We start from the raw sequence: 25,422 nt of genomic DNA, 5'->3' as shown, positions 1-25,422 counted from the left end.
CTAGTGTGCCAAGCGGCTGGTCCTGTACTGGGGTGCCCAGTGTGCCACGTCACCCATCCTTCACTGGGGTGCCCCGTGTGCCATGTTACCCATCCTTCACTGCAGCACCCAGTGTACCACCTCACCACCCATCGCCATGGCGCCCAGTGTGCCACGTGACCATACTGCCTGCTGCCCATGACCGTGGCAGCGCCCTGGCAGGGGCAGAGACGTGGCTGAGCGAGCGCCACCCTAGGCAGGGAGGCTCGGTCCCGTTCCATGTAGCGGCCCCTTTAAGAAGAGCAGCAGGCGCGGCTCCGAGCGGCGGGGAAGCTGCTGGATGTGACGTCACCCCGCCCCTCCCCGCGCGGCGACGACGTAAGTGACGTGCCAGCGGCGCCCCGTCCCGCCCCCTCCGTGCGCGTAACGCCGCCGCCGCCCGCTGCCCCCTCTTGCCCCCCCCCGCGCGCTGAGTCAGCCGCCGCCGGTCGCGGTGAGGGTGCGAGGCGGGGAGATGCCGCGGGTCTACATCGGCCGCCTCAGCTACCAGGCCCGGGAGCGGGACGTCGAGCGCTTCTTCAAGGGCTACGGCAAGATCCTCGAGGTGGATCTCAAAAACGGGTGAGCGGCGGGCCCGGGCCGGGCAGCGCAGCGTGGGGGGCCCGGCGGGCGAGAGCCGAGCCGGCCCTGGCCCGCGCCTCCGGCCTCCTGCCGGCCCGCGCGCTGAGCGCAGCCGGGCCGGGCCGGGCCCTGTGTGCGCAGGCGCCGACAGGTGGGGGTGAGGGGGTTGGCTCGCTACTTGTGAGTCTGGCCCCACGCGGCACAGCATGGGCGGGGGGAGCCAGGACTCCTGGGTTCTCTGCCCAGCGGCCTGGCCTCGTGGCCGGGGCACGGGTCTGGGGCCAGGACTCCTGGGGTCTCTGCCTGTGGGGTCTCTCAGTAGCTTAGCCCCAGGCTTCCTGTGACCCGCAGGCGAGTCATACCCTCCACATTCTTCCTCCTTTCCCCCCACAGCTAGTAGTAGCGCTAAACGTGGCTGCAATGGGCTGTGTAGAGAGGGGTCCAGCAGAGCATTTCCCTTAGAGGGGGGCCTTGTGCCTAGAAATCTCCCTTGCTGAGGCTGTCACAACCTGGCAGTCCTGTTCACAAACCTCTTCCCCTCACCTTTCCTAACTGGTGCAAACTGATGTCTGGGTTAGAGGCCAACAGCCTTTGATGATGGAGGCAATATTTCCTTTATCCATCGATCCCACTTAAAACTGTGATCACTGTGGATTAGTAGATGGGGGAAATGGTGTGGTGGGGGAAGGTCACTACTGATCCAGACAGTAGTCCTAGTATGGCTCATGATTATATGTGCAGTTCTGGCAACTGACATCTTGCCACAGCGGGATCCTTTACATCCTGCTATTGCATTGCTTTGCCATCTATCCAAGCTTGGAATCTTAATGTGGGCAAAATCGGTGGTTTAGATTCTGGAACTTAGTTAAATGAGTCTTGAAGTTTTTACTTCCCAAGCAAGATTATAAGTAGGTGACATGAAAAGCCTGCCTGGAGTGTAGAGTATACAGTTAGCTAGGGCTTCCTTTGGGAGAGGGGATGAGGAGCCTCTTAAAGTTAGTTTTTGAGCTAAAAGGAGTCCTCAAGATTTAATACTCTATGGTCTTATTGGTGGTTTGGCCCATAACAGGTTTAAAAGGTGACTGAAGGCACAGCCTTTAAAAAACCCACATGTCTGTCTTTTACCTGCTATTTATTGCACCAGGTAATACTAAAGATTACTGTAACTGAAAGATTTGAACATTCTGTTTTCCAGTTCTACTGTGTACACTTGAAAGCACTCTGTATGCCCTGTATAGAGAGTTGTGCTGTTGCTGTGTGAAAACTCCATACAAACAGACAGAAAGGAACACTTCTTAAAATAGGAGGATGTTTAACTACAAAAATAGGTTGCGGAACCAGACAATTTTAGTACCTACAGTTCATTCTCTGAAGTTGCCTGGATTTCAAGTTGGTGCTCCTCTAAGAACTTACTGTTTGTTGTCTAGACACATTAGGAACCTAATAGTGGACTGATATTTAGATACAGAATCTTTCCCTCTAGATTACTGCTGTGCCATGTGGCTTCTGCTACAAATGACTGCAAGTTAGTACCATATGGTAGGTAGGGCTAGGCCAGAGATTTTCAAGTTTTCTCATAATGTGGACTGTGTCCTAATAGCATTTCATGGATCAACTCCCCACCCACTTCACATCCATAGTAGCATCCCTGTGGCAACTATAATTGCTTATTTGGGAAAATATTCAATATTTATCTTAATGTGATTAGCTACTTGAAACTAGGAAAGCAAGCACCAAACTGGCCTATGGACCAGCAGCAAATGCTCCAGACCACCAGTGATCAATCCATAGACAATAGTTTAAGAATCTCTGGCTTCAGTGTAATAAACTGGAGGCTTCATTCTGATTCCTAGCTAGCAGGCAATCTACATTACAAACCTCACCATAATAATTGGCCTCTGGACCTTCGCTCTACTTGTGTTGGAGATTGTAGTCCTTAGCTTGCATTCTTTGTGCTTTCACATTTCCTATTGATTTCACTTAGGATGAGTAAGATTGGGATCCGTGTTAGCATCTTCTAGAGAACTGTTCAGAAGCACAACTTTTGATAAGAAGATGCTAATACTATTTTCCTAGATAGCAAAGTGGGGCTTAAGCTTGCTTAAAACTTGTCTTCAAAACCTTATAAGGGCCTAAGGATTGAATGGGCCCTGGACACTGAACCTACCTTTTCTTTCTGGGGCCATGCAAGTTAGGGTTGAAACACATGCAAAATTCACTACCATTGCTTCTCAGCCCAGTCTGTTAATAAGATTTAAACTTCCAGGGCTCTCTTGGGCATCTTTTTATAGTTTATTAAAATTGTTAGATTCAGAATCAGGAGATTCAAAATCGGAGTAATCTGAAGAAATGCACCCAGATTTGAGAGTTAAGAAAAAGATTAAATCAGATATTAAGATTTATATGCAACTAGGAAAACAGGATTAGAGAGTACTACATATATGCAAGATGCAGTATGATCACTGAAAAAAGAAAAGGAGTACTTGTGGCACCTTAGAGACTAACCAATTTATTTGAGCATGAGCTTTCGTGAGCTACAGCTCACTTCATCAGATGCATACCGTGGAAACTGCAGCAGACTTTATATATACACAGAGAATATGAAACAATACCTCCTCCCACCCCACTGTCCTGCTGGTAATAGCTTATCTAAAGTAATCTTCAGGTTAGGCCATTTCCAGCACAAATCCAGGTTTTCTCACCCTCCACCCCCCCACACAAATTCACTCTCCTGCTGGTGATAGCCCATCCAAAGTGACAGATAAATTGGTTAGTCTCTAAGGTGCCACAAGTACTCCTTTTCTTTTTGCAAATACAGACTAACACGGCTGTTACTCTGAAACCTATGATCACTGAGAAAGTAGAAACCTTAAAGTTTGGAATTTTCTGACTGTCCTGCATGCCTGATTTATCAACCTCAGTGATGCACAAATGCTAGTTTTTTGCATTAAATTTCCCTGGGAGAGAACTGCTGATTAGTTGAATCTCTTAACTGAAGTTGCCCCAAAATAGAAAAATGTCTGTAAAATTTAACTAGCATCTGTCAAATTTGCTAGATTAGCGTGGTCATTAAACGATGCAACCAGCTTTTATCCTGCTCATTTTTCTGCTTCACTGAGAATTATATAAATGCATGGTCCCAATACTGCAATTGGACCTGTACAACTCCCCGTGCTCACTGAGACTCTTTGTGGGTGCAAGAGGCTGCCCACGGGACCCATTTGTAATGTGGTCCCAAGTCTGAAATTTGTGTCTTTCAACATTTTAAAGAAATTATACATTATCATTTGAACACATGGGCACAGGGGAGGAGAATGTTTTTAAAACTCAAAACAGTGGATGAATCTAGTTTGCTCCATTTTCAAGAAAAAAGCCATTCTGGAGAACATGTGGAGATCTTCACTACAAAAGGAATTTAAGAAAGCTATGGATAATTAAAACTATGCGGGATATAAAATAGGAAGATGGAAGTCACCATTGACTGTGGCACCTGCTATTGCTATAATTAAATTGATCTCTTCAAATAGTTAGGTGGCTCAGTCCTATGTATATTTCTAGGAGTAATTTAACAATTTCTCCTAAAAAAAAAAAAAAAATCCTTTTAATTTCAACATCTGTTTTGAAATCTTTCAACAAGCTATAGTTAACTTGGCTTGAATTTAAAATGGCAGATTGACAAAAATCTACTTTTAAAAAAAAAATATCAGGTGTAATGTCTTTATACGCAGCATAATCTTGCATTGAGTTTTTGTGAGGGTACTTTACAGTTCGCTTTGTTTGCCCTTTGATCCTTTCTCCAAAACTTATTTTTAGCAGCGCTTAGCAAATGATTAAAAATTACTGCACAGTGGGTGACTTATGAGATTCTGTCAATTTCTTCTAGAAAGTTGCTGGTTATCTTAACTGCTTAGCCTGCAGGAGATTAGCTATTCAGTATTTTAGCAGTTGGTGAAGCTAAGATTAAATGCATTGGCAGAAAATGGAACTGGAGTGCAATATTATCAGAAAGTCCAAAAAAGCTGAGTTGGATCTTGATCACCACTAATGATGATTAGAGTTTATAATTTAAGTAGTTAAAGCAGCATTTACCTGAAAAGGGGAAGGGAGTGAAAACCTAGTTCATACTGAACGTTTCCATTTTAATTACAGCACCTAGATTCCACTCCCTCTTCACCTTGTTCTTAGCCAGTGTTGTACTGATGGCAGCTGGAACCATGCATGTCAGAAGTGCATGAACAAGATGCCTGGAAAATGGGGCATTTCAGCTTGCTTTTATCTTTTAAAAACTTACTAAAGGCAAGCAATAATAATTCTAAGAGTTGGACACTTTCACTTACAGGGACACCAACTTGAAATCTAATAATTTTTTAAGAAAAAAGCTTCTATGTAGGTGCTTATCTGCCCTCCATCTGAGCATCTCCCGAATATTTATGTATTTATCCTCACAATACCCCTGCAAGGTAGAGAAGTATTATATCTCGCTAAACGAATGGGTAACTGAGGCACAGAGATCAAAGCCAAAAGTGTCAAACTTGGGTGCCTAGAGGTAAGTTCCTAAATCCTTATTTAGGCACATAAATAAAGGTGCTCAGCACCCATTAACTTTAAAAATCAGTCAAATATATTGGATGCCACTAAATGGTATTTACATTGATCTAGATGGTAAGAAAAATTTAAGTTGACCTGCAAGTGATTTACAGAAAATTCTGCTGGTGCCCTTCTTTTCTGCTTTATTAATATGAAGGCCTCGGAGGTGTGTTTCTGCTTGTTTTTTACATTAGAAATAGATGGAGTGTCCAGTTTGTTCTTCCTCAGCTTGTTGGAAGCATTCTGGGATTTCTCAGGGGTATTTCTTTTGAACTGTAACACTTCAATTGAATGAGCAAGATATTTAAATCTTAACAGAAACTTACTTTTTCCAAAGTAGTAACTAGTCACTAAAGTTAAATACATGTGAAATTTCAAACATTCTAAAAAATCTCTTCTCATGTTAATAGTTCACTGTTGTACCCTTGGTTCTGGTTATATAGTTTTACTAGTTCTCCAGTCAGTTTCCATGTTCAGACAGGACCTGAAGCTTTCATGTAAGAAGGCAAGCAGAAAAAACCTTTGCAGGTTGCCTTCATCCCTGATAAAGTAGCAAAACAGGCCCAGTTTTTTCTCCTTTTGCAGGCCAACTTTAAGGGAGTCTGTCTTTGGCTGCTTAGTAGATTAGATTATGGCATTATTTCTGTGGAGCATGTAGTTGAGTGTTTCATTATTGGGTAAAATCTTGGTTATGCTAATCTTTTCATAAGAACGTTAACTAGGAGTTATAACCAGGAAGATCTGGATGTTCTGTGTCTCTGGCACAGATGCCAATTTCGAAAAGATGGTCAGGTTTAGTGGTTCTTGATGTTTGGATGGCTATAAATATTTTTTCCTAAAGAATTCTGAAACTTAGAAAGTTGTGTGCAGAACTGATTACCTCCGTATAGAGGGTTGAAACTATTAACACTTGCTTCTAGTTCAATTTATCGCTGGTGAAGGGTGCCAGACTGACAGCTCTGAACACAGAACAACCTGGGGCCGCGGTGGAGCAGTCCATCCCAAGGTGTGAGGGGAGTTGTTTCCGTTCCCATTCAGTCCTCACCTTTTCTGCAGAAGCAGCCAACGAGAGGGCCAGTTAGAGCCTGCCTGGTGGGAACTGGACTGAAACCCTCTACTACACAGACCAAACAGCTGTAAGATGGTAATGATTACAAATGTGCACTGTACTTTGAACCAGTGACCTAGAAGTAAGAGGCTCTTTATCCCATTTAACTTTTGGATAAGTAATGGGACAAAATATAAAGTGGTATGTTTTCCACTGAAGAGGCTAGGCATTTATAGCAGCAGTAAACAAGGAGAGACAGCATCATGAACCTACCTGGTTTTCTGTAACCCCAGCCAGTGTTCCATGGACCAGTTTGGAAATGTCACTGGTTTTCACAGTGATACCAGTAGCTTGTATCAGTGCAGTTCTTAATGTTTTCAGAAGGTCAAACACAATTTGTGAACTCCACAAAAACAGGAATGCATTGCCTTAGGCTGGAGGTAGGATGTACATCATAAGAGTATGTGGGAACTACCGTATCATGGCTGAATTCAGTACTTATAGTTCCTTTAAACTTTATATGCCAAAGCCTTTGACAAGTGTCATGGCCCCTACCAGCCCAGATCACATGGAGTTCATGGACAGCTTAGTTATTAGCATCTATCCTGGTTCCTGCTTAGTACCTCTCTTCTCCCTCCAGTTGTTGGTACCAGTCCCTTTGGAGTTCATAAGTTGGAGACATCACTGTAAACATGTTCTTGTTACTGGTTCCCTCCCCTCTTCCCTTCCAGTTACCACGACTTTTTGCATCTTGCCTCAGTTAGATTTTAAACTTTGTGGTGTGAGATGGGCTCAGCACCTAGCCCAATAGAACCGCTATCCTGACTGGGGATTCTTGGTGCTATAATGCATGTACCTAGGTATCCAATAAAATAAGCATAGTTAATGTCCTGCATTAGACCACTGATGTGTTATGCAGTGTAGCTATCTAAGTGTGCACGGAATGTATAACAATATAGTTAGTGACAAATCCACAGGTACAGTCTAACATTTAATAAAAAGATCTTTTTAAAAAAAATCAGGAACACTTCATAGGCACAGTTAGGTGTTCAGTGTGAGACATATTCTATACCGTAACTGAACTAACACTTCAAAGACAAGATTCTGAAATCAGGAAATCGGGAGTAAAGATGCACTTTTACAAGAACACTTTAATTTGCCATCCACTGTTGGAAGAACCTTAGACATCTGTAACTCTGTCCCCGTGCCCATACTTGTCATGTATGTTAGCAGCACATGTAGCTTGACATAGCTAGGAGTCTCTGCTAGAGGGTGAAATCCATTCTACCGTCAGGAGCCCGCACAAAGCCCAATTCCCAGCTTAAATTCTTTACATGTATGTAACACTCAAGGCCTTGCGACAGGCTTCTGGGAATTTCATCCTAAGGAGTGGCCAGAGAATAACAGAGTTATTGCAGCTCACCAGTCAGCTGCATTTGCTGAGATGTAGTAATTACTCAAAATAACAGCATGAACCTAACCCAGAGAATTAGGATCGCAGGGTTAATGTGCATGTTCTTAACTCAAACGCGAGAGGTGGTGGTAATCACAGAGCCTTTTCCCTAGTGCATGTGCACCAGCATTGGTGCCTGAAGGAAAAATGCCAAGAGCTGTTGATTATAGTCAGTGCTGTCACAGGTGGTGGCAACTGCACCTGTATTTCCCACTTATGGTCCCTCGAAAGCATCCACTCTAAGTCACCAGTTCCTCAGCCATCACATCTCTTGGGTTGAGACCCACGTTCGTCTCCCTTGTGACTAGGGTTTTTCCAGGCTGCATAGTTCCCTGCTTACACTGTGATGTCCCCAGCAAGCCAAACTGTCTACACAGGCCAGCAGTTTGTACTTTGCTTTCTCTCTGAAGGCTATGAACAGCTGTAATTGCCAGCAGTCACAGGTTCACACAGATCATTTTAAGCAAGTGTATTTATTTTGAAGGTGAGAGCATAACAGAGAAAACACTTAAATAAATAAACCTACATGCATGTCAAAAAGCTGACCAGAGGTCACCCCAGCCTCGGCCTTTCTCTCTGGTAGATGTCAGTCCTTCAAAGTCACCTGCTGGGTTTTCCCTGAGGTTACAAGTTCATAACTGTCTCAGATTCAGAACCAGAACTAGCACACCCATCCATAGGATAGTCTTTCCTTTATACGGCTTTGGCATTTGATCTTGAGACTCTGGGAACAGGTGATCAGCAGAGAATGGTCCTCTCCTCAGAGCGTAGCTTCCCAAGGCTGGGTTTTTGCATAACCAGGAGGTGGGGAATTTGCATTCACCTCCTGCTAGAGCAGGGGTGGGCAAACTTTTTGGCCCATGGGCCACATCTGGGTATGGAAATTGTGTGGCGGGCCATGAATGCTCACGAAATTGGGGTTGGGGTGAGGGCTCTGGCTCGCAGTGCAGGCTCTGGGGTAGAGCCAGAAATGAGGAGTTCGGGGCAGGGGGAGGTGAGGGCTCTGGCTGGGGGTGCAGGGGCTGGGGATATGGGGTGCAGGAGGGTACTCCTGGCTGGTATTGAGGGGTTTGGTGGGTGGAAGGGGGGATCAGGTCTGGGGCAAGGGGTGGCTCAGGGGTGCAAGCTCTAGGCAGCACTTACCTCAAGCGGATCCCAGAAGCAGCAGCATGTCCCTTCTCCGGCTCCTACGCGGGGGCACAGCCAGGCGGCTCTGTTGCACGTTGCCCTGTCCATAGGCACTGTCCCGCAGCTCCCATTGTTCCCGGCCAATGGGAGCTGTGGGGGTCTGTGCTTGGGGCGGGGGCAGCATGTGGAACGGAGGGTCCTGGCTGCCCCTATGTGTAGGAGCAGGAAGGGGAACATGCTGCTGCTTCTGGGGGCTGCACAGGGTGGCCCCCGACCCTGCTCCCCATCTGGAGCACCAGAGTGGGGCAAGCCCCAGACCCCTCTCCCTAGTGGGAGCTCAAGGGCCAGATTAAAACAGCTGACGCATCGGATGCGGCTCGTGGGCCGTAGTTTGCCCACCCCTGTGCTAGAAAATACCCTGGTGGCAAACCACTTGACACTGTTTGTCCCAAACGTCGATTTTTGTCTGGCACATTGTTCAATACAGTCCTTTTAAGTTTATAACATTTCCTAGGGTTCACATCACATTGCCGCCCCAGAGAGGTTACATGCAATCCTGGCCCAAATAATACATACATGCATTTATTATATTGCACACCAAAAATAGTTAATTCAGTAAGTTTTTTCTAGGACATTGAAGGAACTTGCAATATTGGTCACAAGTGCTACAAGTTAATGATAGTAATGATGGGAATTGAGCCCTGTCTCTTAAAACAGTTTTTAAATTGTTCCCCTTCCCAATTTTCTGCAACTCTCTGAAACCAGTAGTAGTTTCCTATGCCCCCATGGCCAGCTGTTATCAGAATCCCCAGAGGCTCTCTAGGCCACTGCTATCATTTCAACTCTTAGTGTAAGGCTGTTTGTTGGAAGGTTTGGGGGAGTTGGGGCACCTGCCTGGCTTTCAGTATGTCACAGGTTAGTAGGGAACATGCATGGTAGCACAGAGTTAGGATCATGGCCCTGTTATATAAACAACCAACAAATTCAATGGCACATTTCTCACTTATTTCAGAAGCTCCTAGAGGCTGGTAAAGAAGTCCCTTCTTTGGCGTTTACCATATACATGGATTCAATGGTCCTACAATGACTTGAACAAACTAACTTCCTTAACTATTACTTCTAGAAACTGTGGTCTGGTGCAAGAGTAGGTGTTGGGGAAATATGGGTTCCATTTCTGGCTCTGGCACTGGTTTGCTATTACCTTTGGTAAGTCAGTCTCTGTACCTCCGTTTCACTTGAAAAATGGGGTTGTTTACTGATCGTTTAGTAGGCACATTTCAGAAAAGGACAAAGACAAAGTCCCCCACCCCATAGAGTTTCTCCACCTTTGTGAAATCCCTCAAGATCTGCAGATGAAAAAGCACAAGTAGGAGCCAGGAATCTTATTATTTTTCACCATTTATGCTGTCTCTCTACTATTTGTATTTAGCTCAGCTTGGCCAAAAATAGATTAGTCTCTGACTTTCATATTCTCCTATGCTAGCAGTATAGTGCAGTGTGTGTATATACTGTAAATATTTGTAAATATTCTCCCATTTCATTTATTGCTTATAGGTTCAGTAAAAACGGTCTTTAAAAACAAAACCTAACCTTTGGGCCAAATTTGATTGGAAATTGGCTTACTTGTTTAAAGGACCAAGTCCTATTTATTCAGACTCTCTAAGAAAAGGAGGATTGTCTCTAAGAAGCTTTGGTAACAGTAAATATCAGCTGAAATCTTTCCTATAATCATAGTCCCAGTGTGTCCAATTCATTACTTTTTATCCAGCTGCAAGGATGTCTTAATGGCAATTAAATACGTTCCTTATTAGCTGAAATCATTACAAATTCTTATACTCCATGGGCCAGCAGTCACCTTGAGATTTGTTTCCAGAAGATCAGTTCACTTAACTTCCAGTAATAGGCAGTTTTAGCCATTTTTCCTTCATTTTCAACAACAGACATGAAACAAAATTGAACTAAATGGTACCATTTGCTCTTCTCATCACCATACTTGAGATCTCTTGTGTAAAATGCTCTTGAACAATTTGTGGTTAGTGTCCAGTCAAAGCTAGAAGATGAGCAGGAGTGTTTGAAATCTGCAAAGTCTTTTGCTGGTCCAAGAGAGGTGCCTGAGCTGAGTTTCGGCTCCTTCCTTCAATCTGGGGGTCTCGTTTTGGCTTTGTGTAAAATGAAGGCCAAGTCTGTCTTTATACGGGGGGCTGATCAGACTACCCACCTAAACTTAAAGGAACAGCATTTTTCCGCTCAGAGAACGGAAGACTTTACACAACAAATACTTTAACCAGGAACTCATTTCATACCTGTATCTCTAGCTCAATATATCTGGAATATAAAACACTTGTTAATTCATTGATTAAATTGCATTTAAAATTGTGAATGCAAAAGTAACCTTCCTACAATAACTAACTTGGCTTCAGTACACATTCTGTACCTCTTAAGACATTTAACCACATAAAATATATCGAGGTATACTTCATAATGGACATATATTCAGTGTGCAATTTTCAGATGTTTAAATTTTAAAATGTCCCGTCTCCTTCAAACTTACTGCTTGACTTTCTCTTCGGCAGCTGTTTGCATGACATTTTCAAGTTTATTTCAAAGTTCAGCAATTTATAAGTGTCTCATCTGTCAGCAGGAAAAGTCTCTCCTGTTCCCTCTTTCCCTTCCCCACTACTCATAGTTCAAAAACAGTACTTTTTTTTTTAGAAAATATGTAGGAGAAAAAATATTTCACCTTTAGGCAGAAACCAAGCCCTGGTGTCTGAGTTAGGCAGAAGTACAAATGAAATAATGGAAACTTAACTAGCACTTGCTGTCAAATGGATACTGTAATTAAAAAAAAAAAAGTCCTTGTAGAAAGCTAGGTTGCTACTGTAAGCAGCATTTAAGAGCAATTTCATGATCCATCATCTCACAGAACCCTTGTAATTCCTTGGAAGAGCTTTCCTACCAGTTGAATTAATTGAATTACCTCATGTCACCACATGTAGAAAATAACTGCAAGAAAATCTCAACAGATATAATTAGAGTATTTCCGGCCATAAGCAAGAATACTAATATTTTACCTGACCTCACCTGTGCTAGTTAAGTGCTGCCATCAGAGCAAGTAATACTTAACACAGCACTTTGCTCAGGTTAACCTGTTTCTGCTACAGGTGTTTCCTCAGGCTGTGCCTATGAGAAGAAGTTTAGGGAATTCTCAAAGTCCAGATTTGGGAAGCATTCAAACTGAAACCGTGGTTTGGCTGAAAAGAAGAAAGACAATACTGTACCTACGTTTTCTTATTCTATTTAGAATCTCATTAGAGTCAAATGAAATGCTAAGCAACCTTGTCTGCAATATAAGTTTGCAGTAACTAATTAAGCCACAGGAGACCACAATCCCAGTTGAGTCCTGATGTAGCCCCATGCAACTCCATTGAAGTCAATGAAGTTCTAGCATAAACTGGTGGTGGGGAGAGTGACCATTTTCAGGTTCCGTCTGAAGTATGTGATTTTTAGATCTCTACTAGATCTCGGTCTGTCAAGGGCTCCAGAGCTGTCCATTCACAAGCACCAGGAGAACTTGTTGGCACCTCCTGTGTCTCAGAAATTGTCTTTCAGTACATTGGTGTATGGAGAGGAGTATGTGGGTGCAACTGGTATGAATCCAATGGCCCCAAAGCATCATATAGATGGAGGAATGGCAGAATAAATGGAGCGAATTTCCTGTTAGGATTTGGGACCCTAAACGGGTTAAAAAAAATCCCATTTGTCTTCAGCTTTAATATAAAGCTCCTTCAGGTGGTTTAATCTGTTGAAATTGGTTAGCAATAGGGGTGCGTGCTTTTGCAGTTTTTTTTTCTGTTTTTGATAGATGGAGAGTAAAATGATGCTGCTTCACACAGTCTGAAGTAAATGGTATTGAGGCTTTTAGTAGGTAGTTTTATGGCACATACAAAGCAGTAACAGTAGATATTTAAAAGATTTCCTTGCACTACCACCGTATAACAGCAGATTCAGTTGCTACAGTTAGGGCTGTGTCAGCAGTTGTCGTTTCTTGTGGTGTGAAACTACGCTTCGAGGTATTCTTAATTCATGGTATTTAAACCATGTGGTGTGATATACATATATTTTAAGGGAGGTGGCTCAGTATTACCTCTGTATGTCTGGGTTGCGTGAGATGATTTTAATGTTCTTTAAAAACAACTATCACCCCTCATTGATTTTATAAAACTTTGCTTACCGTTTATAAATAAACCCTTGAAAGTTTTCTCCAGAAAATCTATTTCTCTTACTCATTTTTCCCCCCACCCCTTATCCATCACGTGAATACCTGTTTATTCTAGGGTTGCTTGCATGTTACATACTGTTGCATGTTACATACTGTTTTTATTGGGGGGTATGGGACAAATATTAAAGCATTCTTTTGGGGGTGGGGGGAAGGAGGAGAGAAGGTGTAACATGGTACCTATCACATCCCACTAAGCAGGACTTGTCCTGATCATATCTTATGTGGGAAAACTTCAAGGAAAATTCTGGTTCTGTAGAAAGTGGTGTCAGTGACTCCGTAGATACTGCATTCTCCAGGCAGTCCTAAACTAGTGCTCAAACCTGGTGTTAGATTTTGCTGTGCTGCTGAGGGTCCCCTATTTTGGTGTGAATGATTTGAGTACTCATCATGAAAAGTACCCTTGGCGCTTTTAGAAAGAGTAGGTTTGTTGAGCTGGTATTAGGACCATATTCACATAATCCTGTTCCGCAACCCTGAAATTCCCCACCCCACTCTTGAAGTTTCAGTAAAAAAAATTAATTTCTTGTGTCAAAAACTTTGTATGGTATTACTGGCACCTAGGGAGACACCTAATCAAGGGTTGGAGTAACTATTAATATAGTGTTACAAAGCAATTGAGTTCCTGTATCAATGTAAGGGGATATTGCTTTATTTGTGCAAACAGAAGAGGAGTGGGGTAATGACAAAGTTTCACAGATGTATTTACTGCTGTGATTAAGCAGTTCCAAGGGCCAGCTCCAAGCCACAGTTCAGCACATGTTGCCCCTCTTCTGAGGCCAGCATTTATTTGCATGAAAAAGCAACTACGATGATACTTGGCCAGACACGAATTTTCATGTTAAATATTTAATCAAAATGTTTCACATTTGCATAGTAAGGATCTTCTAGTGTTAAATGGGTATTAAAGGAGGAAATGAAAATGTTTATAAACTAAACTATCCAAGCTAAGAGATCAGAATTTGTGTACTCTTAAATTTACGTATGTTTACATTTGAAACCCAGATATATAAAAACCATTTCCTCCTTTACTTGCCTGCTCAGACCTTAGTTCAGGATTCTGTTTGCCCTACAGCAGCCAGAGATGTTGCAGCCAGCTGAAACGGGGCTCCCTGTACTGCTGTACGGGGCTGTGATGCCATCAGCTATTGCAGGGGAGACTCTGAAGCCTGAACTTGGGTCTTGGAAGGTAAGTAAAGGGGGAATGGATTTCAAATATAGGTGATCTCTTATTATCTGAACCTAGATTGTTTGTAATTTCTGGTATGTTCCCCCCAGCCATTTGGATAATGGGGGTTTACCTGTATTCTGTTGTAAAATATCTGTGTTTATATAACAGTTCAATGCCATTACTACTTTGAGGGTCAGGAGATCTGAGTTCTTTTCCCAACATTGTTGCTCTGCGGCCGTAGGCATGTCACCTCAGTTATCTGTGCCTCAGTTTCCCATATGTAAAACGGGGTTGTGGTTATGGGTGGCAAAACAAAAAAAATAGGAAAACTCTCGTTTAAAAAAAAACCCACAAAAAAGTGTCCGTTTTTAATTTCAAAATTTTCAACCATGTCCAATTATGATATTCACCTTCCTTTTATGAAGTTTGTTGAGATCAGTATAACTGTTTTTTAAAAAAAACCTACAGCCACTATTCTCAAATGTGAGTGATAGAGATTAGCTACTTTGTAGCTTGTCCTTTTCATTGACTTCTGTAGATTGGACCATTTATGGATTTAGATTCCTGAGTCTCAGCACTCACTTTTGAAAATGTTGACATTAGCTTTTCGGTGCATCTTTAAATCAGGGAAGCAAGTGGTTTCCAGTCTTCTGTGCCGCTCCTAGAGTGTTGCTGTCTTGCAGCAACTAACAAAAAACAGTGTGCTCAGAAATGCCTGCTCAAATTAAAGTCTTAGTTTTAAGATTCACTTCCTAATTGGCATCTTCCCCCTCCTGTCTCCCCATGTGTGTATCCAGAGCCCTGAGCAAAGCTGGTGCAGTTTTTCTTTGAAGCACAAGCTAAGGCCGTGATTGCAACCTGATTTACACTGGCTACTATTACTGTACGTAGCCTCTGAACCTCAGTGGAATTTTGCATGGGCGTTTTTTTGTGGACGGTTTTGTTGGAGACTCTATCTAAAGGTCGGTCTTACGACTAACAAAACACCGTAGGGCCAATTCTGCAGCCACTCTGCACACAGCTCCCAGTTTCAGGACTTGGGATTTCCACACACCCAGCACTTGCAGGATTGGACCCATACATAACATATTCATGTGTTTCATTCATATCAAATGTTAATTTCTAGGTGGCTTGATAGAGCGGTTTGAGTGGTGACTTTATGGGAAACTCTTTGGTAGAAAGCTAACTTGAAAATCCAGATGAACTATACGTCCAACCCCATTGCCATAACATCTACTCGCATTACTCAGACACCTCAGTACTGTCCCCAGTGGAGAGGAACATTACCCAACCTCCCTGAATAACTCCCTTTCTTGACATGCCTTAATACTTTACTGTCTTGTAGCACCTTCTATTTCAGGAGCTCAAGCCATTTGCAAACACTGATGTGGGTGAATACCTCTGGTTCAAAGTTCGAGGAAACTGAGATAGCATGAGATTACCTAACTTCTAGCAAAGCCTATGACAGAACCAAGAATGGAACCCAGGTCTCGTAGTAAACCAGTCATGTTCACCAGAACGGCCAGACTGCTCTAGCTTTACTGTAGTAAATGTTGAAAGAGAAGTGTAGCACCATGCTTTGTAGGCCAACAAATTGGGGAGCATGTTTGTTCTGTGGCCTGGGACCTTTGGTCAAAATCTCCCTGCCTTTAGTCCTCGAGAGTTGGCTACTGATGGTCATTAAAAGTCTGGTGCTGCCTTATGTGGCCAGGCTCCATGGGCAGTGAAAGTGCATATGTGATACGAATTGCTCTTGGTGAATATCCGTATCCTGGGCTGTGCAGCTTTGCCTAAGTTACTTTTGTCTCCTCCTAGGTACGGCTTTGTTGAGTTTGACGATCTGCGTGATGCAGATGATGCTGTTTATGAGCTAAATGGTAAAGACCTTTGTGGGGAGCGAGTTATCGTTGAACATGCCAGGGGCCCACGACGTGACAGCAGTTATGGTTCTGGACGCAGTAAGCACTAAAATGCATTTGTATCTCGGTGACTTTTTTTTAATTACGATATTTCACTTAAAAAAAAAACTTAATTTTTTAAAAAAAGACATCATGATATGAAGTTTGAATAATTTGTTTTTGTAACTGTTAATGTATTTAAATATTTGAATATCAATTTGCTAATTGTATGATATTTTAATTTACTTAATTAACTGATTAATAAATGTATGAACACAATTTCTTGTACCATTATTATTAATTTGTTTGTTTATTTTCTAAGTATTTGTTTGTTTGTAATGTGATTGTTTAACATAGACTTAACAAAGACCTCAATGTTTTAATTAAAAGAGTCCTTTGAGGCTAAGATGACTGCCTGTTCCATTTGCTGACCTTGGGTTACCTTTCCATGAGTGGCTTTGACCTTTGTGGCCCTTGGCTGACCAAAAAAGGAAGCCATGTGACGACCGCAACCTTTTCCCATTAGACCTGGGTGGTGAGGATCCCAAGGGTTAGAGACAGATGAGATTAAACTGAAATAGGTGCCTGAAAATCTATATTCATATCAGATATTCAGAAAACCTTTAATCAATGTAAGTAACATTAGTAAACTGGCTTTAGTGATTTGGTTTCTTGTTTCAAAAAATTTTTTGTAATAACTTAAATTTAATTGCATGTTAAATGTAACTGTAATTATAATTATACATCCTTGTAATTATGGGCTAGTATTGTAGTTATATTTTTTAATGTTTTTTATCTCTAATTTTATTTTTTAATCAAGGAGACTCTAGCTTAGTCTAGAGGGTGGGGCAAAGATTAAATGTATTTGCTGACATATTGGGCAGAATAGTTTATTTATGTGGGGTGTAGACTAAGCCACTCCACCTCCCTAGCTGAAGTATTGCTATCTGCTTGTCACCTCCTAAAGGTGGATATGGTTATAGAAGAAGCGGAAGAGATAAGTACGGTCCTCCCACCCGTACAGAGTACAGATTGATCGTGGAAAATCTGTCAAGCCGTTGCAGTTGGCAAGATTTGAAGGTAGGGGGCCCTTTTCTTTACTCTGCCTGAGGTTGAAGATCAGAAAGGGCATAAATGACATGGTGATCGTTAAGCCAAGAAAATTTTGTGTGATCCTGTGGCCATTGCAACAACTAAGCATTGCTTGTTGTGAGGGAACACTCTATTTAGAACAGCTCCAATCATATCCTGTGCACTGGAAATATTTGACTACTGCAGAAGCTCTATTCTCTCATTTTAGTAAGTGTAAATTCATTCTCACACCCACCCACACTTGAGAATACATGTTTGAAGTAGTACACATATACAAATACACATATTCAAAAGCTATATGTCCTTATATGGAATCATGAGACTTCCACTTCATTTACATATATGCATGTTGTAAATGGACTTTTGGGAGAACAGTAGTATTCTCATTTAACATAAGCTTGTGCACATACGTAAAGATTAAAACAAACAAACAAACTTGCCTTTAAAACTCTGCCAAGTCAAATCAGACTTTCATCAGACCTAGGAATTGAGTCCTATCAAATTTGAAGTTTCCTTCATCAACTTCTGAGGTGCTGGTGTTGTGTGAAAAAAGTTTCCAACTTTAGCCAAAAGACTACATGTTTTCACATGAAAACAACTCACCCGTGTTTGAGGAAACTTTCAGAAAAATTCTCTTCCAGTCTGAGAGCAATCATACAAAATTTCAGTCAAAAAGGTAAAATTTCTCAAAAATTGTAAGGAGCTGAAAATGACTTTGTAATAGAAAAACTTGGGTAATTCTAACTATAGGCCACAGCATATGGGGTGGGGGAGTGTGTAAAATATTGTCCTGTAGCTGCTTGATTACCCTGTGCCCTCTGTTGTGTAAGAGGTTAAATTTTTTATAAAGAGCATTCTTATGATACCGATCAGCCGTCATCCCAGCTATGGGTGGTTTAAAAGCATTTGCTTGTTCTTTGGGTGACTCTTTATTTTGTGCTTTTCTCCTGGAGTTACCAAGAATACATGTTCTCACTTGCTGAAAATTTGCAAGTGGATCAAAGGTCTGATATTTGGATCTGAGTGGGAGCCAGGAATGCCAGAGAGCTAATCCTGGCTCTGCCTTGGACACCCTCTGCACCCTTGAGCAAATCACTGAACTTCTTTGCCTTAGTTTTTCTGTTGGTAAAATTCAGATAATACTGATCTACATCACAGGGGTGTTTTCAAGCTGAATTAGTTCATAGTTCAGATATAAAGCATATCATCAACTGCTTATTCTGTGAAAACTGTAACTTACTACAAACCTGTCATGTAGGTCTGGTTTAAATAGCATTTTATGTTGTTGAGAACACTGTAAACCACCAGTAGCTTATCTTCAAAATATATTTTTTTAATACCGGAAGCAATTGGAGCATGTCATGGAGTAATTCTGTGCTGGATTCAGGTTTGTGTGGGGGCAGTTAGCACTAAAGCATCTCAAGACAGGAGTCTGGCAACTCAAGAACTGAAAATGATACTGACCTCCTACATGCGGTTGGTACTGCAGCCTGAATCAGTGCTGACTGAAAGTCAGCACCATCTGACAGGCTGTTTGGGGTAGGACAGAATCTGTGTGGTCCTGGTAAACAAATGTGCACATCACAAAACCCATCACCACATTGAGCAGTCTAAGAAGGGAGGCCAGGGAGTGAATGAGCTGGAAAATGGGGCCTCCAGGACAAGTCTGAAGTACACTAGCTAGGCAGTAGGGTGAAGGAAGCATGCACTGTCTGCTTGTGCTGCCCCTGTTTTGTTATAGGGCTTCAGTCACCATTTACCGGTTCCCTTTTTTAAAAACACGGCTTCTTAAACTTGAAGGTAAAAGGTAAAAAATCAGAGTGCAAATCTTACGTTTTTAAATCACCTCAGTGAGAAGAAACTTGCTTCAATCCAGAGCATATTTTACTGCATCGAGCTTACCCCTTTCAAATAATAACTTGCCTCAAAATCACTGCTGCAGTGTCTTTACTTGTCATGTTCAGAAATCTGGACCTGTTCCTGCAAAAATCCTTTTTGGATAAAATTCTCACTAACATCAGTGGGTCCTTGCTGATTGGTTGTGTTTATCTTGTGTGGGCTGTTGAGCACAATTACAGGAACCTGTGATAATCATTAGGACTAAGAGGGTGCAAAAGTGAGCTGTTCTCCCTCCCTCCCCCCCCCCTTGCCTCAGGCAAGTCAACCAGTGCTGCTTTCTGCATTTTTAAAGAAAAGATTAAATGAGTAGTGAGGGGGAATAAACAGAACCAGCGTGAAACACTAAATCTCTGGATTCAAAGGCAATGTTTTTGTCCTTTCCTCCCAGGATTATATGCGTCAGGCAGGCGAAGTGACATATGCAGACGCACACAAAGGGAGAAAAAATGAAGGTGTGATTGAGTTCAAATCCTATTCGGATATGAAAAGAGCCCTTGAAAAGCTGGATGGGACAGAAGTGAATGGCAGAAAGATTAGGTTAGTGGAAGACAGGCCTGGATCCAGACGGCGCCGCTCCTATTCCAGAAGCCGAAGCCATTCGAGGTATGTTTGTCCATAATACAGCTGTGGCTCTTACAGTCTAATCGAATAGCCAGTGCCAACCCATGGATGCTTAGAGGTACGCTGGGTCCCCAGGAAACGGAGTTTTTGGTGACAGCCCAAAGCAGTTGGAAATAAATGACTGCGGAAAATTGGTTCACCGCTCTTCGGATGGTGTGCTCTGTGATGGACACTTTAGTACCTGATATTTGTTTTACCATAATACCTAGGAGTGCCAATCACTGACTGTAGCTCCACTGAGCTACACGCTGCGCAAGTACTGCAGTGTTGTCGGGTTCTTGCCTAAACTGTGTGCCCTTTACCACAGCATGAAAGGGCGTGATAAGCGGCAGAAGTAAACATACAGAAGTGTCCGTAAAACTCCTTCTCCTCTTTGAAAGTTCATAAATTTCCCACTGTACCATTTCTCTTTTGGGAGACACCTCCTGCTCTTCTGTAGAGGTTGGCTTTTTATGTGGTGTGTGCAATATGGCACAAGAAAAGGGCTTCAGCAGAAAGGAAAATCCTCATGTTCAACTCTCTGTAGGTTAGTAGTGTTGGATTTTGTAAGATACCCAGACCCTTAAATTTACAGGCAAAACTTTAAGTTTTACTCCCGGAAAAAATATGTTCTGCTTTTTGGGAAAAATCTCTGCTTAGGTGGAAGAGGAAACACTGTTAGATCCAGGCACCTGAGCTCATTTGGAAAGACCTAGCTCCCCCACCTGCAACCCATTGTGCTTCTGCTTCTGGAGTTGAACAGGGCTGCCAGTCTGAAGTGGCAGCATTTCCAGGATATAGGAATGAGAAATAAGATGTTGTGCTGTGGTGATTTATAGGCATTTCTAGAGTCCCTATCTATAGTCTGTAAAATGCTTTGGGATTATTCTGTCTCGAAGTGGAGAGAATGTTACTGATGTGCTCTCACTCTTCTTTAGTCACATGGGTTTTTATTGAATCAGGATCAGAGGTGTTTCTCTTTCCTTGGCCTTGGAATGACTTAATGCCAATTCCTTTTGTTTCAGGTCTCGCTCTCGAAGCAGACACTCTCGTAAGAGCAGGAGCCGTAGTGGCAGTAGCAAAAGCAGCCATTCCAAGAGTAGATCAAGATCCAGGTATACTTTTATGGGGGAGATCCTGGGGACGTGTAAGAGGCATCGACCTAACGCTGCAGCATAGGCGTTGCTTTATTGTTTACCAAAATTTAATAGCAAATGAGAGCCACGCCATGCTCAAGTCTGATATGTCACCATCCACTTGTGCATTTTCAGGTCTGGGTCCCGTTCCAGAAGCAAGAGCCGTAGTCGAAGCAAGAGCCGTAGTAGAGGCCAAAAGGAAAAAAGCCGGAGTCCAAGCAAAAACGATAAAAGTAGGAGCCGCAGCAGGAGTGCAGAGAAAACCCAGAGCAAAAGTAAAGACAAAGCGGAGGATGCTGTCCAGAACAACGACGACGCAAAAGCAAAGAGCAGGAGCCCCAGCAAGGAAAAGAGTAAGAGTAAAAGTAGGAGCAGGAGTGGAAGCAAGGAGAGAGTGGAGGAAGAGAAGGAGAGCGTGAGGAGGAGGAGTAGGAGTAAGGAGAAAAGTAGGAGTAAAGAGAGGGAAAAGAGCAAGGCTAGGAGCAGGAGCAAGAGCAGAGAGGAGAGTAGGAGCAGGAGTCGTAGTAAGAGTAAGGACAAAAGGAAAGGAAGGAAGAGGAGTAGGGATGACAGCAGAAGTAGGAGCAGGAGCCACAGCAAGAGTGAGAAAAGCAAAAGGCGCAGCAAGCGAGACAGCAAATCTAGCAACAAGAAGAAAAAGAGGGAAGACCAAGAGCGGTCCCGGTCCAGGTCTAGGTCTAGATCCAGATCCAGATCAGAGTCCAAGGAAAAGGAGCATCTAAAACCAGAATCTGACAGAAAGGAGGTAAAAAATGAGGGTGAGGAAATGGACAAAAGTCATGAATCTCGGTCCAGATCTCGGTCAAATTCTAAATCCAAACCAAATGTCAAATCAGAATCTCGCTCCCGATCAAAGTCAATTTCAAAAACTAGGTCCCGGTCCAAGTCTAGATCTAGGTCTGCCTCTAAATCACCATCCCGATCTAGATCAAGATCTCGTTCGAGGTCCTAAACTTGCTGCAACCACACTTGAAACTATATGAAAAGTCTTTTGTACATGTTTGGTAGTTGTAGCACAAGTGATTGAAGTAGAACACATGTCAATGCTGTACATTTTTAACTACCCTAATGGTGTGTCTGTAATCGTTCAGTACAGGGCTCCCTTTCTGCAATGCCTTCTAGATCAAGGCTATGCAGCTCATTTACTGACTTGTAGAAAGGTCCCCTTTATAACACAATCCTCACGAGAACACCAAAATCGCCTTGTTTTCCATGAACAGCCTTACAGAGAGGGAGCAGTGTACTTTGATGGGTTTATAAGGTTGGAATGATGACTTATAGGTAGGTATGGTGACTTCAGCTATTTTTGCCCTTGAACTGATGCCCTTTGATGTATGCCATTTAGTGAAAGTGCTAAGTCTTAAGTTTCATACTACTTTTGGTTTCATATTTTTGGATTTACAGAGTTGTGAATAGCGCAGTCAAGAAAATAGATACCTGCAGTAACCCATAGGGGAATAAAAAGTAGAGTTCCATATTCTGGTATTGTGACAATATCCTTGTTTTATATTAAATTTTTTTATTTTATTTTTCCCCGTCTTGCAAAGTACAGTGATCCCTGTTTCCATGAAATTTGAATAAAGACTATTTTTGCTTGATGACATTTAGTGGTGGTTTAAATGAAATTATGCCGTGATTAGCCTCTTTACAATAAAAAAAAAAATCAATATAAAGGAACATGCAACAATTTAGCCCCAAAATATAAGTTCTGGGGTCAGAAAACCCCAAGACTATTAGAAGAAATGTCTTCCTGAACACTTATTTTAAAATCCAGTGGAAATAACTTGTTCAGATTGAAACACTTTCTTGCATTGCTTGGAATGGCGGCATTGTATAGAGAAGAGAATTATAGTGAAACTGACAAACCTGTTTTCATTGGTCAAGTTGAGTGAAATACGAGCCTCGGTTTTCATAACCTAAGGAAGAAAATGTTTCACTTGAGTCCCTATAAAGGGACATTGTCAGCTTAAAACATTTTCAGACAGAGGTGATTTATCTAATATTGATGCCGCTAACACCTAAAATTAGCTTAGCTGAGAGACTGGGGCAAAACACGGTTTTCTGTTTTTTAATTTTACTTTGTGCATCTGGCAACACTTTGTACAGTCAGTTCCATTGTTTCCTCTGTATAGTCAGTCTCATTTGTGCAGGTCTTCTGCATAGCAACAGGGCAGAGAAAAACATTTGGTAAAATAGAACCATAACTAAATCTATTAAAATTGTCAGGAAGTTTCAAAAGCAGTTTAAGTTACTGCACCTGCTCCTCACACTGACTAGATTTAAGGTGATGGGGTTTCAGTAGTTTTACTTGTATTAAGTCATGGTTAATGTGGAAAATCCACTTTTTTTTTATTAAAGCATTCCTCAGAATTGTGCTACAAGAAAGCTGTAAAAGGAGAGACCCGGCCTCTTAGGAAGCAATACCTGTGTCCTGATGGCTGCTTTGGCATAGCATTCTTTCCAGCTTCACAGCCTCATGGTTCATATTGACCATTCTCAGTAGTATGGTGAGATGGGAAGAAAGCCTCCAAGAAGCATAACAGCTTGTATAGTTAGTTTGTAGCATGGCAGGCTCCTTTTACACTATTTAGAGAGCAGGAATTGCTCTAATGACTCAAGCCAATAATGAAGATTCATATGCTGTTCATCATCCCTTTTGGGACTTCTGCCTTAGACATGTGTTACAAGTAAAAGAGACACAGAAGGTCATAAAGGGAAACTACTGCATGAATACCTGAATATACTATAGTATTTACTGGTCAGGGGTACTCCCAATTTGCAACATCTTCTGTAAGGGGCACCTGGAACAGATCAGGACTGGGCAGAGTGCTACCTGCAGAAGTTGAGTCCTTACTTGCCACTTTGAGTTGATACCAAAACAGTGCCCCAGCATCTTACAGCAGGTGAATTGTGAGAGAGGCCTCTTCATGTAGGCCAATCAAGGGGGGTGTGTGCTGGGGCAGGAGATGCTAACTTTGGAGAGGGAAGGAAGCTGCAATGGAATGGGGGAGCAGGCCATGTCTGGAGTGCCAGAAGGTTCTCCCAAGCTCCCTTGCACGTTTCCTCAGAACACCTCATGGAAGGAAGCATGTGACGCTAAGGTGTAAAAAAGAGGTCCATATAGACTTAAGCAGTCATTTTTAGGGCCGTCGTCACTGGCAGAGAATAAACAAATATCCCTACATATTAGACAGTTTATTAGTATAAAATCATATTAGGGTCACTTTTTAACAACATAAAGCTCTTTTCAGAATACAAAATACAACTTTGTCAGAACTTAATAGTGGTACAGGGGACAAAACCCTACAGCATTAATTCCTGTTTACTCAGTGCAGTCACTCTGGGTGTACGCCACGCAGCCATGATGGACGTGTGTATACGTTCAACTGCCAGACGTGGAAGTGGCTAGTGATACCAAAACAACGCAGGAAGGTTGTCACAGGCTGGAGATGCCCCAAACTTCTGAATGTTACCAGTTAGAACAGAAGGTTGCCGTAAGCTGTTTGACTCACATCAAACTCGTTTGTCTTAAGTAAACATGACTCCTGTGACCAAGGAATTAGCACCGGCCAAAACACACACCCCTTTTGACTGAAATCCTATAAGGCAGTCATCTTTCCAGACTTGCAGAATCTATCTTGTCTCACATGCAAAGCATCTATCTCTATTCTAGCTTATTTTACAAATATTAAAAATCATGCAGAAATCAGACCTGTCATACTATCCTACTAGTACCCCTCCCCTAACCATCTGCCAGCCTGTCCACCCCCTTCATGCTCCCATCATATCCTTCCTTAAAATGCTTAGGACATGCACCAAAGTTCATGAACATGGGAATGTATCAAATACAAAAGGGGAGAGAGGAGGAATATCTGAGGGGAGTAATGCTGAAAAAATTTGGACACGTCCTGAAGCAAATGAAAATGCCTTTTTCAATACACGCTCTCACCAATTCTCTGACTGGCATATTTTAGGAATACTAAACTAGACTTGCAGAAGAGATCTGTGTCTGAGCAACAGCATGCTTAGTGTTTTCTGTCCAATAGGGATGGTATCCATCTTCAAGTGTTTTGAGATCAAGCACCAATCTTTATTGTACTGGGGGAGAGCTGAGACCCAGAGAAGTGACCATATTTCCCCAGTGAATTAATTATTGATCCCAATTTCTTGACTCCTAGGCCCTTATCCTATCCATGAGGTCATGCTGTCTAGCCAGGGAGACTGAACACAACATGTTTACATATATCTAGTTTTACTCTCTGACATATTGACTAACACTTGTTTAACACTATTCTAGCTCGTGTGTGAGTTTCAAAGAATTGAGCCAAAATTTTGATGGAAACACATGGCCGCAACCTGTTATGAGGAGCAAGACCATGTTGTCATTTGGGCCTTGAGTGATTTCAGTTTTTAAATTAAAGCTGCCTTTTTATGGGAGGTTTTTCACCCCATAAAAGCAATGTTGAAGGAGAGGGACAAAGAAGTCCTGACTACTTGTCTTTACAGATTACAT

At 42.4% G+C, this 25,422-nt stretch overlaps 1 protein-coding gene across 1 annotated transcript; it reads left to right on the top strand.

Annotated features, from left to right (window-relative positions):
- The first annotated feature begins 393 nt into the window (after positions 1-393).
- Positions 394-22,507, top strand: SRSF4 (serine and arginine rich splicing factor 4). The gene is made up of 6 exons (XM_077837644.1): positions 394-600; positions 16,079-16,221; positions 17,129-17,241; positions 19,541-19,755; positions 20,778-20,867; positions 21,024-22,507. Exons 1-6 carry the CDS (start codon positions 494-496, stop codon positions 21,859-21,861), a joined length of 1,506 nt encoding a protein of 501 aa, XP_077693770.1. The 5' UTR covers positions 394-493; the 3' UTR covers positions 21,862-22,507.
- Positions 22,508-25,422: the final 2,915 nt, after the last annotated feature.

Source organism: Eretmochelys imbricata, chromosome 19, assembly GCF_965152235.1.
Source record: "Eretmochelys imbricata isolate rEreImb1 chromosome 19, rEreImb1.hap1, whole genome shotgun sequence".
Lineage (NCBI taxonomy): Eukaryota > Metazoa > Chordata > Testudines > Cheloniidae > Eretmochelys > Eretmochelys imbricata.
The sequence above is the reverse complement of the archived record's forward strand: the minus strand, read 5'-3'. Positions and strand labels throughout refer to the sequence as shown.

Coding starts and splice junctions, on each gene's coding strand:
- SRSF4 (XM_077837644.1), top strand. CDS start 494: ATGCCGCGGGTCTACATCGGCCGCCTCAGCTACCAGGCCCGGGAGCGG. Junction 16,222..17,128: donor CAGTTATGGTTCTGGACGCA/GTAAGCACTAAA, acceptor CACCTCCTAAAG/GTGGATATGGTTATAGAAGA. Junction 19,756..20,777: donor AGAAGCCGAAGCCATTCGAG/GTATGTTTGTCC, acceptor CTTTTGTTTCAG/GTCTCGCTCTCGAAGCAGAC.